This window comes from Adiantum capillus-veneris, chromosome 17 (genome assembly GCF_014529385.1).
Source record: "Adiantum capillus-veneris isolate H3 chromosome 17, ASM1452938v2, whole genome shotgun sequence".
Taxonomy (NCBI): Eukaryota; Viridiplantae; Streptophyta; class Polypodiopsida; order Polypodiales; family Pteridaceae; genus Adiantum; species Adiantum capillus-veneris.
The window spans coordinates 129,653,881-129,671,075 of NC_140947.1; the positions used below are offsets into that span (position 1 = coordinate 129,653,881).

Genomic DNA, 17,195 nt, shown 5'->3' on the forward strand with positions numbered 1-17,195 from the left:
CTCTAAGAAGAAGATGAGCAATGAAACGAGGCTATGGAGTGGGAGTATATAGTGTTACTATACTTGTATTTAACAATGTGTATTAACATATATTTGTTGTATGGCTGCAATCAAAGTAGATTTATGGTTTATGCAATCGATAGATAGTTCATTGGTTGAGAGCTCTTTATGAGCAATGGTCATTTATATGTCCAGGTGGATAGTTGCAATCATTTTTTGAGCATTGATAGAAATTTGTAAATAAATACGTGCAAGAGGAAAATGCTCACTCTTGCACAATGGGAGATTGTACCCTATGCTCCACGTCTCTTTTCTTTTCTCCTCTCACCTCTACTCTAGCATGTATGCATAGCACTTTGCTCTAGGAGGTGCACATGTGCATGCTCTCTCTAGCTCTCCTTATCTCTCTTCTTCTCTTCTCTCCCCAGAATAAAACCAAGAACATGCCGTCTCATACCTCACACACATGCACAGGATATACCAAGCCATTGTGGGCTTCCCTAAAAATCACTAACGATCGGCAACGGATCTAGAAGGCTTCTCTCTAAGCACTATTTGATACCCACAATCTACTAACCATCTCACTTCAAGCTCTATCTTAGTTGAGGAACATAGCGCATATGTCATTGTGTATAAGATGCACCACTGGGAAATGATAAGCAAAAATCTCTTGCATCTGCAATGTCAAACGCCAAATCATCGACCAAGTGTACACAACTAAAGCTCACACTAGAGAATGTGATCAACCACTCACAATGTGGTGTGACGTGGAAAACTACATCCTCATCTAGCAACCAGCGGGGAGAAGTGTCACCTCTAGAAGACATGTAAGGGGGACGAAAGCTAAAGGGAAACGTGACATCACTGTTAGTGATATTTGAAGCCACCACTTAAGCATGTGTCAAAACCTCATCTGCATCATGCAGACATCTCCGTTGCTACCTCATACTTTTGAAATGGCGACGCCTAATGTGCATTGTGTGACCACAATGCCAACATCACACATATCGGCATCTACGAGACCTCCATCTCTCACGAGTCGTCACTATTGACTCTAAAATTTCACACATGTCAGTTGTCATAAGTGAATGTTAAAGTGGGAGATCAACTCAACCACTACACAATCATGAAGACCATGATCAATTGCATCAATACCGATACTCGCGTATGCATCAAACGGCTTCACAATCTACAATCTACAGGCATAAACAACAACATTAAACCAAGTGAGCCTAATCTTAGACAAACAAGTCAATCGAGCGTAAAGCACATAGCCATATACACAAGTAGCGAGCAAACATGCTCAAAACGCATCCCATTGGATATATCTGCATATCCACACATAGCATAAAACTTCACAAAATTGTGCTAAAACTATTCTCTGGAGTAACCCACATTGCCATACATGAGCACTACCAAATGTGCCGCATAATCTACAACCTGTAACGAACGCGCAAACTATGAGCAAAATGCCTAGAATTTGGCACACAACCTCGTTGATCAAAAAGCTCATCGATTAAAAATGAGACACATGCCACATTATTTGCATCCTGTGAGGAACATGCAAACTGTGAGCAAAACGCCTAGAATTTGGCACACAACCTCATCACTGGGAAAGCTCATCGATCCAAAAGCAGACACATAGTACAACCAGTCGCCTGTGGTCATAAACGTCATCCAACAGCCAAGCCTCTCGTGGGAAATCACTCCGAAGTGGTCTGTCAGAGCCGCTATGCATTGGGGTGTGTGTGTGTGTTTGAAGCTGAAAAATGGGAACTATCAAAGCCGAAATCACCGAGGAGACATTGCGGAGTCGAGTCACTTCGGATGGGGGCTAGAGGAGAGTCGATGCCACTCTCGCTTGACCTATCTCCAAGTAAGTTGAAGTCGGGAAGTCGGGGAGGTACCATCGGAGCAAAAGCGCTTTGGAATGGGCGGAAGGGTAAAAGTCACAAAAGTGATAGCCCTTTCGTGCAAACGTCCAACACCCTTTGATAAGGCAGTTAGAACTAAATCAAACACAACCCCAAATGCCCTTTCGTCAAAACATCCAACACCCTTTGGTTAGGGCGTTAGAACTGAATCAAACACAACCCCAAAAGCGCTCTAAAATAGGCATGGGAGGAAAGCTGATGGCGAGGCTATTCTGGAGGAGAGCCAAACCGCTCTCGCTATGTCAAAGCTGAGAAGATCTGGTCAATGCCGTCTTCCATCAGTGCTTGCCGATGCCATGTTGTCGATGCCAAACCGATGCGAGGCTGAGAAGAACGCCGAAAGCCAAAAACGCGATAGTTGAAGCAATATGCGCATTGCAGCAGAGCCGATCCGGTCTCTCTCCCTCCCTCACTCTATGCCACAAGCCATCGAGCCATCGAAGGGTGTCGGGTCGATATCGGGGAATGCTCAGGCTTATTTGCTCGTGTGCTCACACACAATGCCTATGTGTGTATGTGTGTATGCACGCACCGTGCGCTCTCTCTCTTTTCGCTTGTCATCGATCGAACTAGTGTGTGTGTGTATGTGTGAACACACCCTTAGAGACTTAAAATGGTAAATTTTGAATTCTCTACTTTTCTTGCTACTTCTTTGTCGAACTTTGTGTGTGTGTGTATGTGAACACACCCTTACACACACACACCTTGCTTTCTGCTCTGTCGACTTGCTATGAGGCTTTGATGCCTTCACAAGCTTTGCTTCCTTCTGCACCTTGATGCTCTCAATTCCAATTGTAGGGCTTCCAAGTGCCTTGCTCGTGAGCTTGATTTGACTGCAAAACCTTCAGAGTTGCTCACTGATGGTTTCAAAGCCCTGCTCAGTGCCTTTGACCGCCCATGATGTAGCTTTGTAGCTTGATTTCTGTAGATAAGTGCCAACACTATTTCTTTTCTCTACAGATATTGCTACTGTTGAATTTTTCAATTTCAACACTTGTTGCCTATTTGTTGTCTGCTTCAAAAAATCTACAATTGCTTCGATTCACCTAAGCTGTCCGCTTGGCTCGTGACATCTTTGTGTGTGTGTGTGTGTGTGTGTGTGTTCACACACAACCACACATACAATTCTCCTTATGATCTACCAAATCTACTACCCCGATTGCTTTGCTCAATTTGCTGCCTTTAGACCTGCTCCATTCAAGCTTTGCGTTTGAGATTCAAGATGCTCACTTGCTCTATTCTTTGCAGCTTTCAAGCTTTTTCTATGAGTCGATTTGCAGACTTTCCTCCCTGCTTTGTTTCTTGCAGAGATTTTTGAATCTCCTCAAGATTCCATTAAATATCCAAGGGGAGTTGCACATGCCGTATCTGTGAGCGGTTAGTGTGGTCAGTGGGTGGTTGGACATCGGATGTCAAGCCCCGAGCAAAGGCAAAGTGCCATTACCCCAACATTTTCTTTGGCTATGGGTGCGGTCTTCCGTGTTTTCTAGTCTGGATGAGGGACATATCACATGGCATTATGCACCTCCTTGATGGTTCATACTGCATTTTTCATATATGCCATTGTGATGTATATATACCACTATTTTACACTACTCTAGTTTGTAGTTCTAGGCATCCCAAGAGGTCTCATGTACACAATATATAGCTCCTTCGTGTGTGTGTGTGTGTGTGTGTGTGTGTGTGTGTGTGAGAGAGAGAGAGAGAGAGAGAGAGAGAGAGAGAGAGAGAGAGAGAGAGAGAGAGAGAGAAGGACGCACCTAAGCGAGGTTAGTCCTATGACACATATGTCTGCTTGGACTTGTGTAGTTGAAGTGGCATAATATGTTAGGCTGTTTGAAGTGTCTGTTGTATGTGTACGACTAGGCATGATATGACCCCCTCGCCCACCCCCACCTTCCTGCAGATGCTCAATAGAGGCTACATGCTAAAGATGGAAGGCCCTTGTGACATGCGGGCGAATGCACACATTAGTTGTCGAGCTGGAACCAATGAGATAGAATGCATGTGCTTTCATCTGTCACACGAAGCTATCAGTCATCAATTTCCTATTTGAGCTAGCTGCCAGGTCACATTCAACAAGAAGGAGAATGTGTATGAACCCCAGCTCGTCCAAGCCCTGCCTTCAGCAGATTCAGCTAATCGTGTTCTTTGCCAACAGTATTGTGCAACCAATTTCTTAACAAAAGCTACGTAGAGTGTCATAAGAATGCGCTCGGACGCAAAACTCCAAGAAGCAGGTGCATGCCCAACCACTGCTCCGCCACATATGGGGGCCCTAAAAGAATGTCACTCGCCTTGAGCTTTCGGATGTTTGTGAGCTCTTAGAGCTTTGTTATGCCCAAATGCGGTTGATAATGCCAAAAAATTGCAACACAATATTGTATTCGCTTTGGCATCCGCAATGCTATTTTTGTGCCTTGTAAAAACATTTGATCAACCGAATTCTGACATTGCTCTTGTAAAAGTTCAAGGCGCCCCAAGGCCTCATGTTTATCTACCATGGGATGGAGGTGGATGGGATCAATGGTGCGCATCAAAGGGGGGCACCATCGTTTAATCCCATGCGTTGATCTTTAAAAACTAATCTCGGGATCTGAAGAAGTTCTCGAGATTAGTTTTAATCCCAAAATTTGTGTTTTTGACTTAGAACCCCATGGCCTCACATTTGCTGCAAGAAACTCACGCGAGCGTAATTGTTAGGGCGCACACCACCCGCGAGTCATGAGGAGGTGCGACATCCCGAGATTAGTTTTTCCCTCCCCCAACCCGACATCTCGAGATTAGTTTTTACAAGGCGACGGCCACGATTGCGCATGCTGCCCCCTCTCATGAGGATCGTTGATCCCCATCCATCACACCTCGTGACAAATAAACCTGATGGAAGGCGCCACGTCTGACATGGCAAAAATTTGTCATTGACCAGGATGCCACTTGGGCCGATCTATGGACGCCAACTCACTAAGAAGGGCGCCAGCAGAGGTGGAGCTTGCGTATGGAAGCTTAGAAAGCCTTTCACGAGTCCGCTAGCCTTACCTTTCTGCTGCAGCAAGTACTTCATCAACTCATGCTTGCAAGCTGAAGCTTGAACTGCAAGCACCCACCCACCCACCTACACACACACATGGAGGCCGCCCCATTTCCTTGCCATCTCTCCATTCCTGCTTTCCCGTCACTCTCTTCCTCCTGCAAGACGAGAGTCGCCTGCAATTTCACCGCAGCTCGCAGAAAGAAAGCCAGAGCTAGGCTTAGGGTTTGTCAGTGCTCCTTGGCCCTACCTTCACCTTCATCCATGGAGGAAAGCAAGCTAGATGCCCCACAGACTTCGAAGGTGGACATGGTTACTCGTATCACGCCTGACTCCGGCACGTCAGATGAGAATGCACAGCACCCTTGGGATCCCCACAAGCCTGCTTTTACGCCTCTCCTGCCGAAGCTGGTCCGCCCTTACCCTTCCTTCGAGGGCTGGTTCTTGCGGCTTGTTGACTTTGCCAATGGCTTCAGCGCAGGAGTTATCATGGCTACCAATTATGCCACTGCAGAGAGCCAGGCTACCCTCCTCTTCTCTGTTCCAGCTGGCGTGGGTCAAGGGTTTCAACCCGAGCGGACTTACTCGGTCTATGCTCGATCTAAGGTACAAAATCTCTAAATGCATGTTAGTCTTGGTTTGACAGAAGATCATGAAGTATGAACAGGATTACAAAAGGGCTGGAAAAGGCCTTTTCTTAGGTCTCAAGGTTGTGAAAATCTCTGTGTAATGGCACGGATGATGGAGTATAGGAACAAATATGGCTGTTTCCCCTATTTTACCCTATTGGAAAATGGCCATTTTGTGCAATTAGGAACTCCCTACCTTCAGCTTTCTGCATATGTTTTTCAGCAGATGGCGGAGGGGTCATGGCTTACCTGCATTTGTTACGGTGAGTGTCTGCAAAGGAAGGATGTTCTGTAGATAGGAAGCAAGAGTCACGTTAATCACATTATTGAGTACTTTTAACACATGAAGGCGACCAATACTTCCCATAATGTCGATAACGAGGATTTGTTTAGATCCATTCAGGCAGGTTCTCTGTCCGCATATTTGACAAATTTTTTTTTGATGCATTTGAGGTTGTTGAGTGTTTAATTTACTTCGCTCATAAATTGGGAACAGAAAGTAGTTTCTTGAAACCTGGCACGAGATAAACTGCAATCAATCACCAAATGACCAAATCAAAATTAGTGCCCTTCAACTTGATGCACCGCTGTGGGTGGTTACATAGTAAGTACCAAATGTCTTTGATGTCAATTGTGAGTTTGAAGGTTTTTTTGATGAAATGCAACTGAAATTTGAAAGATGGCACTGCGTATCGACGAATCCACACATCCTGCACCTTAACCCCCTTGTTGAGGACTGAAGAAACGGTTCTTATTAAGTTCCAAATGTCTTTGATGTCAATTGTAAGTTTGAAGGTTGACGAAATGCGACCTAAAGTTGAAAGATGGCACTGGGTATCGACGTTCCACACATCCTGCACCTTAACCACGAGGTTACGATCCCCCATTGAATGATGATTAGGATGGGGTGATATGGTGCCAGGGGTAACCAGAGTGTGTGGATTTATGAAAGAACAGTTTCTTCAGTCCTCAACAAGGGGGTAGAATGAGAAGCGGTCCGGCACAGGACCGCATTTATTTTGAATGGCTATGCCTATGTTTTGAAATGTTTGTTGAAGAAGAGAGAGAAGCTGCGTGCATGCGTTTGAACATCGCCCGGCTGATGAACTTTATATTCTGCCTTTACTGGTTTCTACAGGAATCCAAGTTTATTCGGCTTCCTGAACCCAATTCAGAAGAATCATCAAACGGGGCACATGAACCCAAAGGCTTTGAATGGGAATCACCGAATTTAGGTCGGATTGTTGCTCGGCCACATGAGATGTTTATGGATGTCACAGTGGAGGGGTACAAGTTTAAGTCGCACATGTTCAATGAGGTCTCTCTCTCTCTCTCACACACACACACACACACACACACACACACACATGCACGCGTGCATAGCCAGGAGTGAATGTTTTATGTGAAGCATTTGTCCTGCACTTCTTCAGATGATGTGAAAGGGACGCTACTTTAGGACATGTCTGCTATGATTATGTGTGTGTGCTTTACTCCTTAAAGAGACCTTCATTTAATTTTCCTTGGATTGTGTCTAACCAGGTGCCATGGGATTCTCAAGACTCAGAGAAGGGCCCCGAGGGTTGGGCCAGGCGTATATCGATACTACCTACTCATTGGTACGTGTACAGCTTAGGTTCACAAGCAACATTCGAGCTTTCGAATGCAGAGAAAGGTCTGAAAATCGAAGGAAAGGGGCTAGCACATCAAGAGAAAAATTGGGGTGAAACCTTTCCAGCAGGACATGTGTGGATGCAGGCATTTTCTCATGATAACAAGTCACAGGTATTCCAAGGAGTGGAAAATACTTGCAATGTCTATAAATCTCTTTTTGGTGCTTCCCTGATTCATTGCCTTGTTTGTCTCCTATTCAATTGCCGCCATGAGTGCTCACATATCCCGGTTGGTAGTGTAAATATCCTGGATGAAAATGAAAAACTCTGGTTATGATTGATTGGGTGGCCTTAATTTTCAAGGCCAAAATCTGGGGCATAAATCCGGGTTTTCTCATTAGTTTGCCCTTAAAATACAATGGCTGGACCTTAATTAATGTTCAAAACTTTGGCCGTTTAGTTATAGATCCTGATAAATACCTTGAATTTTCACATAAAGTTTGCCCTTACAATTCCAGGGTAACAATTTTTTTTTTTTGAGCAGTGATTGCCATTATCTGACATTGAAAAACTTACCTTTGGGCTCTTTTTAGGTGGTGTTGTCTGGTGCATACTTTAAAATAGGTGGTGACACAAAGACGCCATACATATTTGCGATGGGTTATCGGTCCCCTGATTTGAACCTCGACATGAGAACAAATGATCCTGGAGTGGTCTTCAAAGACTTTGAGATTCTCCCTTTGGAGGCAAAATTTGCTGTGAATGCCATTGGGCCATCACACACTCTCCAGGTTCTTTCTCCATTCTTTTTATTGCGGTGTTGATTTGTCTTCCTTCAAAGTGTACAATTTTGATGGTGATTCAAGTTGGTGGTTGATGGGCGGGTTCGTCTGTAGATCAAATGCAGCGCTCCGCCCACAAGTTTCTCGGATCCGCTTCTGTGCCCAATTGGGAAGTTGGCTTGGGAGCCTGCTTGTAGAGAGTCTTACTGTGCAAAACTGGAAGCCGATGTTTTCGAGCATGTTGCATGGGGTGTCATTGGAGACTCGAAGCTCGTTCGAAGGGAGGTTTTCAACCATGCAGGGCTTGAATTCGGAGAAGATCTTCTAAGGGAAGCTGCAAACTAATATCATTTTTGTAGCTCCAAAAAGTATGGAGCTTAGGAGTTCACTGCGTAGTGTATATAAGAAGCCTGCGTCATGATTACATGCAGTGCTATCACATTCTATAGAGTGGAGTAGGAAAGCTAATAATTGGATGAAGAACCTGTAATGATCATATCTTGTGGACAAGCTGATTAAATGACAAATTGTGTATCTACATGCTCTCTCTCTCTCTCTCTCTCTCTCTCTCTCTCTCTCTCACAGCATCATAACCCACTTGAGTGCTCAGCTTTTTGACCCCATTTGAGCTTTGCTTCCCTCACATCTTCAGCCTGGATCATTCCTTTCTCTTGTAGCCACTAACTTCCATATTTCACCTGTGAGACATGTTTCATTTGATCCCATAGACCATATTTTACTTTGAGCCTCGTCACGAAATCTCAATTTTAGAAGGGATCTGCGGTTGGAGATCAACGTCGCGTGTCGGACAAGATCACACCCGTTGATCTTGAATGTGAACTTGATGTAAACTAAGTGTAAACTTGGGCAAATGTGAACTAGTTGTGTACTTGCATGTGCACTATATGTGAACTCTATAAGGTATGTGCATTGCATTTTGGTGGGGTGAACTAAATGTGAACTTGGTGTAAACCCGAAGTGAACTTATTGGGAAGTAGGATCGCAGGCATACCAGAACTACTTAATATAATGCTACCTTTTTCCCTCCATAACAAAATGCGATCGATATGTATGTTACGCCATCAGATCCGTTTCAAGGCAGGAACGTCATGAGGTCAAACCCCACTCAATCCATTATTTTCCTCCAAATGGATCGGACGGTCCACAATCAACAATGATCTAATCCCCTCCAAAAATGGGATCGTCATTTAGCATTTTTCTATCAAATCAAAGGTTCTCTCAAATCTTCTCTAAAGTCTATACCCAATGTACATTTGCCAAATCAACTTACTTCAAACTTTGTGAGAGATTGTAACACAATTGAGCGGCCCACTTTTGAATTCGTGGAATTTTTGTAGCAACAAACTCTGTATCAAGCAAAGCACGGTTCCCTACTAACCATAATAAGATGACCTTTCGCCTTTTGAAAGACTATGTAGGAGTGCTAAAACCTACAAGCCTCCCAAATTAAGTGTCCATTGCTTACAATTCTATCGTGTTTCCCAACTATGAGTCACATTGCATTTAAAATGGGTACCTTGTCAAACAACAAATTCTCTCTTTACCTTTAGTTTGCCCCCCCTCTATTTCACTTTGGGGGGTGTGTATAGTCATGGTTGTTCTTCTTGTGCACTTTTCTGGTGTACAAGGAGAACGGCCTGGAGTGCCCTACCCGACCCCTAAAACACACACACACACACACACACACACACAATTGCTAACAAAATTAAAATGCATGAAATAAATTTTTTCAAGTAGCTTCTCGAGTGCAGAAACCTCCACATCCAATAATTAGATTATTTCCTATAGTCATGAATACAAAATAGCCCTACTTGAGAGACTTCTTCACCACTAGGAGATACTCTACATTTGAGGCTTCTTCGCTAAGGTTTGTTTTAACAAGCCAAAAGACAACAAAGGAGCAGCAGCTATAGCAACCAAGGAAATTCGGGAGGAGTGGGGAAAACAGTCTCTTCACAAGATCAAAATGAAATTCTAGTTAGCTCGGATATGTTGAAATCCCAATAAGAGTGTTGAAAAACCTGATTGGTACACCATATGGAAATGACTATGAACATACCTTTGTTGTCGTCCACTTTTTTTCTTTCTTTTTTCCTTTTTTTTTTTGGGGGGGGGGGGGGGGGGGAAGGGGGGGATTATAGCTTTATCTTCGGATGGCCATTCACCCAAAGTTGAAGATAGTCCAAGATTGAGGTATGATTACATGTGCTTACGCGACATGGAAACAATCTCGAGTGAATCTCCAAGATAGCAGATACAAAGATGTCAACAAAAATCTTGCGGAAGGTTTTGATTTAGCTATTATGGCTAATTCATAACTGCTTGCTTGGCTACAATCTAAAGGCACACCTTTGGATGTGCATGTCATTGGATTGTGGTAACTTACAAGAGGAGGATTGTGTCTTGGAACCTTTGGAATGATCACGAATTTTCACCATGTAAGATGTATATATCGAGGAAGTGACTTGTACCAAAAACTACGATGAGGAAGGCTATAATCTGGTACCATTTGGTATGATTTGAGCATTGGGCTCCATAAGAGAAAAATAAAAGAAATGAGTTAGAAGAGCAAATACAATGTCTACGGATACGAGATGAAAATCTCTATTTGTCACTTAACATTTTCAGCGGAGATTTACTATGATTCATTTGAACCCCTAAATTATAAGGATGAATATAGCCTTCACTCTAAGGATGAGAGCTTTTTTTGACTTCCCAAATTAAAAGCCTATATGGAAAATGTGGTATAAAAGAGACTCAAGAAAAATGAGATGTGGAAAAAGAGAGAATTGCATACCTAATTAGATCAGAGGCAACACACATTATCTGATATTGGTCAACACATATGAAATGTGTCAAGGAGGTACTTGAATGCTACAAAGAAAACCAAAAAGGAAGACAAACACGCAAAAAGAAAAGAAAAGAAAAAAAACTATAACCTCCAAAAGATGCAAAACAAAGGAACAACAACATAGGTTGAAAGGAAGAAAGAAGTACAACGAGCTAAAGCAAATGCTCATGAAAGCATTGACAATGAAAAAGGAGAGGGATGAAACTAAAAATAAGTAAAAAAAAAGAAAGAGATGACAAGCCTAGTGATAAAGAAGAGGTAGACAAGGCTAAAGAACCTACTCCAACAGACCAACTGTCATAAAATCTAATATCGAACCAACCCAAATGATTTTCTCATATTAAACTGATCATTTAATGTGGGAGAATAGATGGCAGCAAGGGTTAGAATATAGACATGTGCTTACTGGTCTATCTCAACACGAGGCCAATGGTAAAGGGGTCCAAATGAGGGATGATCTGTCAAAGAGCAAGGTCTTAGCTTAAAGACGTTAGGGTTAGTTACATTAAAGACCTCCAATGGTTAGTGTTAAAAGTCCTTTGACCTTAGGTAAGCTAGGGATGTGTTGAGGTGGGAAACCCGCCCAAGCTTGAGGTGCTTGTCGCGCTTGCTGACCAAGATGCTTGAGGTGCTTTGTCATGCTTGCTGACTGAGATGCTTGAGGTGCTTGTCGACTAGGGAGCTTGAGGTGCCTGTGGGAACACTTCCCAAGCTTGAGGTGCTTTGTCGTGCTTGCTGACTAAGGTGCTCGTGTTTCAAAAAACAATATCCCTACAAAGGAGGGGGCGAGCTCTAAAGCTAGGGGAATGAGAGAGAACACACACACACACACACACACACACACACACAAGATAATGTGTTGATATCCTTGTGGTGTTTTTTAAATGGGGACTATTTAACCTAAGGAGCCTTGGGTAAATTATTGGAGTAAAATCAGTAGGGATATTTTTAGAGGTGCCTTTAATAAACACCTAACCATTAGTAGCTAGCTAAAGTGCTATGAAGGAAGACGGACGGGCTCTCTCTGTCATTTTTTTCCCTCTTCTGTGACCTACTGCAAGTCTGCAATACTACGCATTGCCTTCCTCTTTCCCCTTCTCTCTTGCCCTTGTCTTATCTCTCTATCTCTCCCATCTCCCGTTCTTTGTACTAGATGAGGTTGCTATTGAAACTGGGCCCGCCTCACTAACTCAAAAGGAATGCAGCCACTTAATGATGTGGCACTGCTATATCATCTTCATCTCGAAGCTGGCTTGCCACACTACTATAAAGGGAAACGGCCATGGGCTCCCATCACTATAAAGGTGAGTGTTTTCTGCTCACTTAGCATTGGTACTGTATGGCTTCTGTGAGCGTGTGAGTACTTGTGTGCTTTGAGAGTGTGAGGTTTTTTTCCGCAAGGGTGTTGGGGTTAGTAATCGGCTATATGTCTAAAGGCAAGGATAAGCATGCTATTGTAGAGTTGGCTGCCCCGACTCCATCTCAGGTGAGTTATGGACTACTGTCCAATAAATATGGTATGATTCATTTGATGCTATGGTACCATCACTCATACTTGTACTGTAATATGACTTCTACTAAGCCTTTTTTTGGCTATGGTTGGTTGGTTTATTTTCCTGTAGGAAATGCTTTCCTTTTGTTGGTAAATCTTAAAGAAGTGTAATAGTGTGTATCGGCGGCCTTGGTTTGTGACTGCCTGTCAAAATGTAGGGCTTGTTCTATCGATGCATATAGATGGTCCTGTCATTAGCTCGGGTTGTTTCACATGGAAGGAAAGTAGCCTCCTGCAATAATGGATGAATGGTGTCTTATAAAGCTTCAAACTTGGTGAAAGACACTAAATAGTAATGTTGACCTACCTGGTGAGAATAATCATTGGCCTGGCATGGGTATGAACCGGTCATAGGCATGGTTTTCTAATAAAAATAGTTGAATAAAGCTTTCCTCTTACAATATTGGTTGATTGTTAACTTGAACCTTTGTTTTGATTAAATTACGATGATTGAAGTCCTGCCTATTACTTGGTGATAGAACCTATAAAGTTAACCTACTGGTAGGTAATAAACCATGACCTGGTAAATTTGGTTGACTTTTATAAATTACCACAGCAACTATGCTTCTATTGGGTGATTCTGGGTTGGATATAGAGCTTACTACTCTTGCTCAAATATGGTCTATACGGTCTTTGTAGAGGGTGATTCTGGGTTGGAAACCGAGCTCGTGCTCAATTCTGTTATATATCGTCAAATTCTGCTCACTTAGCCATGATTGGGTGGTTGTGTATTGGGTTATGATTGATGGTGGCCATAATGGTTATTCTATTGTACCTATATAGAGGGGTTGATTGGTGTATGACCCTAAATAGTGGGGTAACCTACTTGTGGGGTAATAGACATCGACCTGTATGGTCTAGTAATTCTACCGTGGTGGTTATACTAAGGTAATGTGACTCTGGTTGGTGTTCGAGGGTTCCACTGTTGTTCAGTTAAGGTCCATGCTCTTGCGTTTATGGTTCTTGGGCATAACTGATTAAATGCACCAAATGACTGGTTGGTTATAATGGATGGTGGCCGAATATGGTTTGATTAGGATGGGTTGTGAATTATGGTAATTTTGGTTGTAAATTAAGCTGCTTCATAAGGCCATATATGGTCGCGTATTACATAGAGGATATGGGCATTTGTGGCACACATCCCTGGCTTTTTTGAACAAATAATGAATATAGGGTTTAACACTTACTACCTTACATATGGTCCCGCCTCCGACTAAACGGTGTTGGGATTATTTACTAATGTCTTTTTATGTTACATGTGAGTCCAAGGTACAGATTGACCGCACATATGAGTACTGTCACTGACCTGAAAAATAGCGGCAATTAATGCCAAACTCTGTAAAGGCAAGAAACAAGAATATGTGGCCCACTTCGAAACTAAATTGCCTCAAAAAAACTCGTCTCTGACCTTATCTCATGAGAGCTTGTAAAGCACAAAGGGGCTCCAGTTGGTTGTCCACCTAGTAATTGAAACCATCTCTAAATATATAACTTGATTTACCTTTCTTATTATTTTTCTTGAAAGCAGTTAAGTTGGGTGACATCTATAACATGTGGGATACCCATGCATCACATGCATACGGTGCCAATACTAACTAAAAGTTGTGTTGTTTCCATGGATGCAGGTGAGGGTTACCTTCTCAACTATGGTTTTCAAAGTTTCTTGGATTGAAGATAGTAGATTTATATATCTTCAAGCTCTTAACTCTTTTTATACTTTATGTATAAAGTTCATTCTGTACTATAAATGGGAATTATACCACCTTTTCATTGACATAGTGTTTGGTGGACACAACGGACTGACACGTAAAAGGCGGATGTACACCAAACCTTGTAGTACTCGCTCATTTTTTTTGAAACAAGCGATGTAAGTCAACTAATGAGGGTTCGTAATTGTAATACATTTTGTCGTAGTATGAATAGCCCTCTGAGCTCACTTTGGTGAGATTGACACTTTCATTAAGTCTCCGTGCCCCATCCCGAGTCGCTTCCTTGCATATTGACATTATGTTAGTACCAAAAAGCTATGTTACAGACGTCTGTCCTGGCGACCCGCTAACATTGGCGCCGTTGTCGGGGAAGTCGATCCTTAGGTGGTGAGTGACTCAGTGTACGAAAAATCCCCTCCAAAGATTTTGACACCCATTCCGCTCATACATAGACAATAAAGCATATAGACGTAGGTTTAGTGCTTACTAGAGACTCGAGTCCGAGACTAGCCAGTGCTACTCCTTATGAGCAAAGAAAGCTGCGAGTGAAGTACAAGAGAGTATTTTGTTCTTTGATTTTTCCATGCTTGGAAAGGACTGTTTCACCACACATTTCGCTGTCTTTTCGTATTGTTAAATTCATTTATGTTTGTGCACCTGTTTCAGTTTATAGGAGTAGGTTAAGTAACAATTTCCACCATCAATTTGGGCCAAAAGGATCAAGAAAAAACTATCCAAAACCTTATTTTGGTGCCGAAGACCATAACTTTGAAAAGTAAAAAATTTGATGGTCAAAGCCTCAAAGCTGAACAAAACCTGCAAAAAGGGGATATACAAGCTTGCTAGAGACAAACTGTGCAGAATTTTCCTAGTTTGCCTGTCCAACATGGATCGCGATCCATGTACCTTTCTGGCAAAATGAGCAGAAATTGCTTCCTTTGCTTAGAACAGACTCTCAAGCATCAGAACCTTGAGTTTGGCTAGAAATAGAGCACTAAAAGCTCATTTAAATCAAGAAATCGGGCTAAGTAGAGCAAAATCTTGAAAATTGAGAAAATTTGGAAAAATTGAACTTTTAATTGTCCAAATTCAAAAAGTGGTGAGAATTGGGATCAACTAGAAACAGGGAACCAGCATAACAAAAATTCATGACCAGATGCTGCCCAACATGGATCGCGACCCATGTACCTGGTAGACATTTGCAAGGAAAACTTTGACCAGTGTGCTCCTGATTACTAAGGAAACAAATTTTCCAAAAGGAGCCACATCAAAAAAGTGAAAAAACCTGATCAAAATACCAAAAAAGGAGTTGTTTACAAAAAACTGCAAAGCAGACACAAAATCTTGCTTTTGACTTGGAAAAATTTGGTCAAATCCAAAAAGATTTGGGGAAGAGCATCACCATACCCTCTATCACAAACTCACAAAAGATCATTCCAAAATCTTGCCAAACATGGATTGCGATCCATGTACCTTTTTGGAATTTTGAGCTGATATTCGACAAGTAGAAAAGTGATAACATTTGAAGTACTTTCTCCCAAAGAACTCTTATAAAAGAAAGGTCAAAAGGTGGGCCAAAAGGGAAAAAAATAGATAAAGGGGGAAACCACTGGAACATAGCCTAAAATTGATTTTTGGTTGACCTAAAAAACTCCAAAATACTCAAAAACCATATAGCCAACATCAGTAGACCAAGAACTAGCTGTGTGTCAAGTTTCAGTACATTCTGGCACTGAGTACATAGATCGCGATCCATGTTCCTCTGACACGATTTGATACAAATCTTACACCATAGCTAGAGGACATCACAAGGAGTCTAGTTGCCCTTTCAAAACTGAATTTGGATATAAAAAGCCAAACCAAAAGCCCAAACTTGTCAAGAACTCTGGCAAAGTGTCAGAATTGACCTAATTTTCAATCCATAGGTCCATTTCCAGAAATTGTGATGCCATACTACTTACTAATCATGTTGATCCTAATGGTACCAAGAAAGTTCAATTTGGCTTCCAAACATGGATCACGATCCATGTTCCTCTGAGCCAGAATAAAAGTAGAATAGTACCACACAGAGAGGTAGCCCACAAGAACCTGGTGGTTTTTTCAAAATTGAAATTGGACTTGAATTGTTGATGTTGTGAGTAAAATTGTGCGCTACTAAAAAAACTCGTTAAATTTTGTCAATTGAAAGCTAAAACTAACAAGAATGGCTGTAAACTCACACCTATCAAGCATTTTTTAATAGGTTGCAGGTACTAGAGAATACTATCCAACAAGTAAGATCAAAACGGTGAATTTAGGCTAGCTAATGAGGTAGCCCGGTTGGGATTTTTCAATACCAATTCTTCATGAATTTGCGATCAGGAAGATTGTACCAGAATAGGAATCCCAGCAACATAGACCAAGCAAGAAATCACTCAACTGAAGGCAGCGTGAATCAAAGACCACTGCATCCTTTAGAACCCATCATAGAGGAAAGCTTTTCTGACACCTCGTCAAAAAGATCATACATCCTAATGACTAAGGACTCCAACAAGTTGAACCCTCAAGAAAGAGCTTCCATGGGGTGGGTCCTTCTCGGCCTGCATCTGACGTAAAATTGTTGTACTTTGAAGTTTCAATTTGAAAATGTGATTAAGGCCAAAATCTATAAGGATGGAATGAACCGCTATTGTGTTAAGTTGAAAAATAAGCCAAGCGAGTTCAGAGACCTTGTAGATGTGGATTATGACGGGGATAGATATTTCGATAGAGAGGGAATGATGCATTTAATGATTCACAGCCCCTTTATTGTGGACAAATGGGGGATGACTTGCACCAAGGACAAGATAGATGAAGAGCTAGCAGATGAACCAACCAAAATGGACAAGCAAAACGCGATGCTCAGATGCACCAATGAGACAAAGAGGCTTAATACAGAAAACACTTATTACGTGCGGCTATATATGTTCAATAATAGAGAACAAACACTCTATTATAGATGTGATGAACCCCACATCAAGGAACTGACGAACCGCAAAATTAGTACATTTTTACTCACAGAGGGGAGAAGTATTATGGTGGTCATAATGGACAAGTATGG

General features: G+C 42.2%; 1 protein-coding gene across 1 annotated transcript; it reads left to right on the forward strand.

The window, feature by feature from the left end:
* The first annotated feature begins 4,908 nt into the window (after positions 1-4,908).
* LOC147438073 (uncharacterized) lies at positions 4,909-8,521 on the forward strand. The gene is made up of 5 exons (XM_086487437.1): positions 4,909-5,568; positions 6,730-6,909; positions 7,131-7,373; positions 7,795-7,992; positions 8,098-8,521. Exons 1-5 carry the CDS (start codon positions 5,059-5,061, stop codon positions 8,326-8,328), a joined length of 1,362 nt encoding a protein of 453 aa, XP_086343563.1. The 5' UTR covers positions 4,909-5,058; the 3' UTR covers positions 8,329-8,521.
* Positions 8,522-17,195: the final 8,674 nt, after the last annotated feature.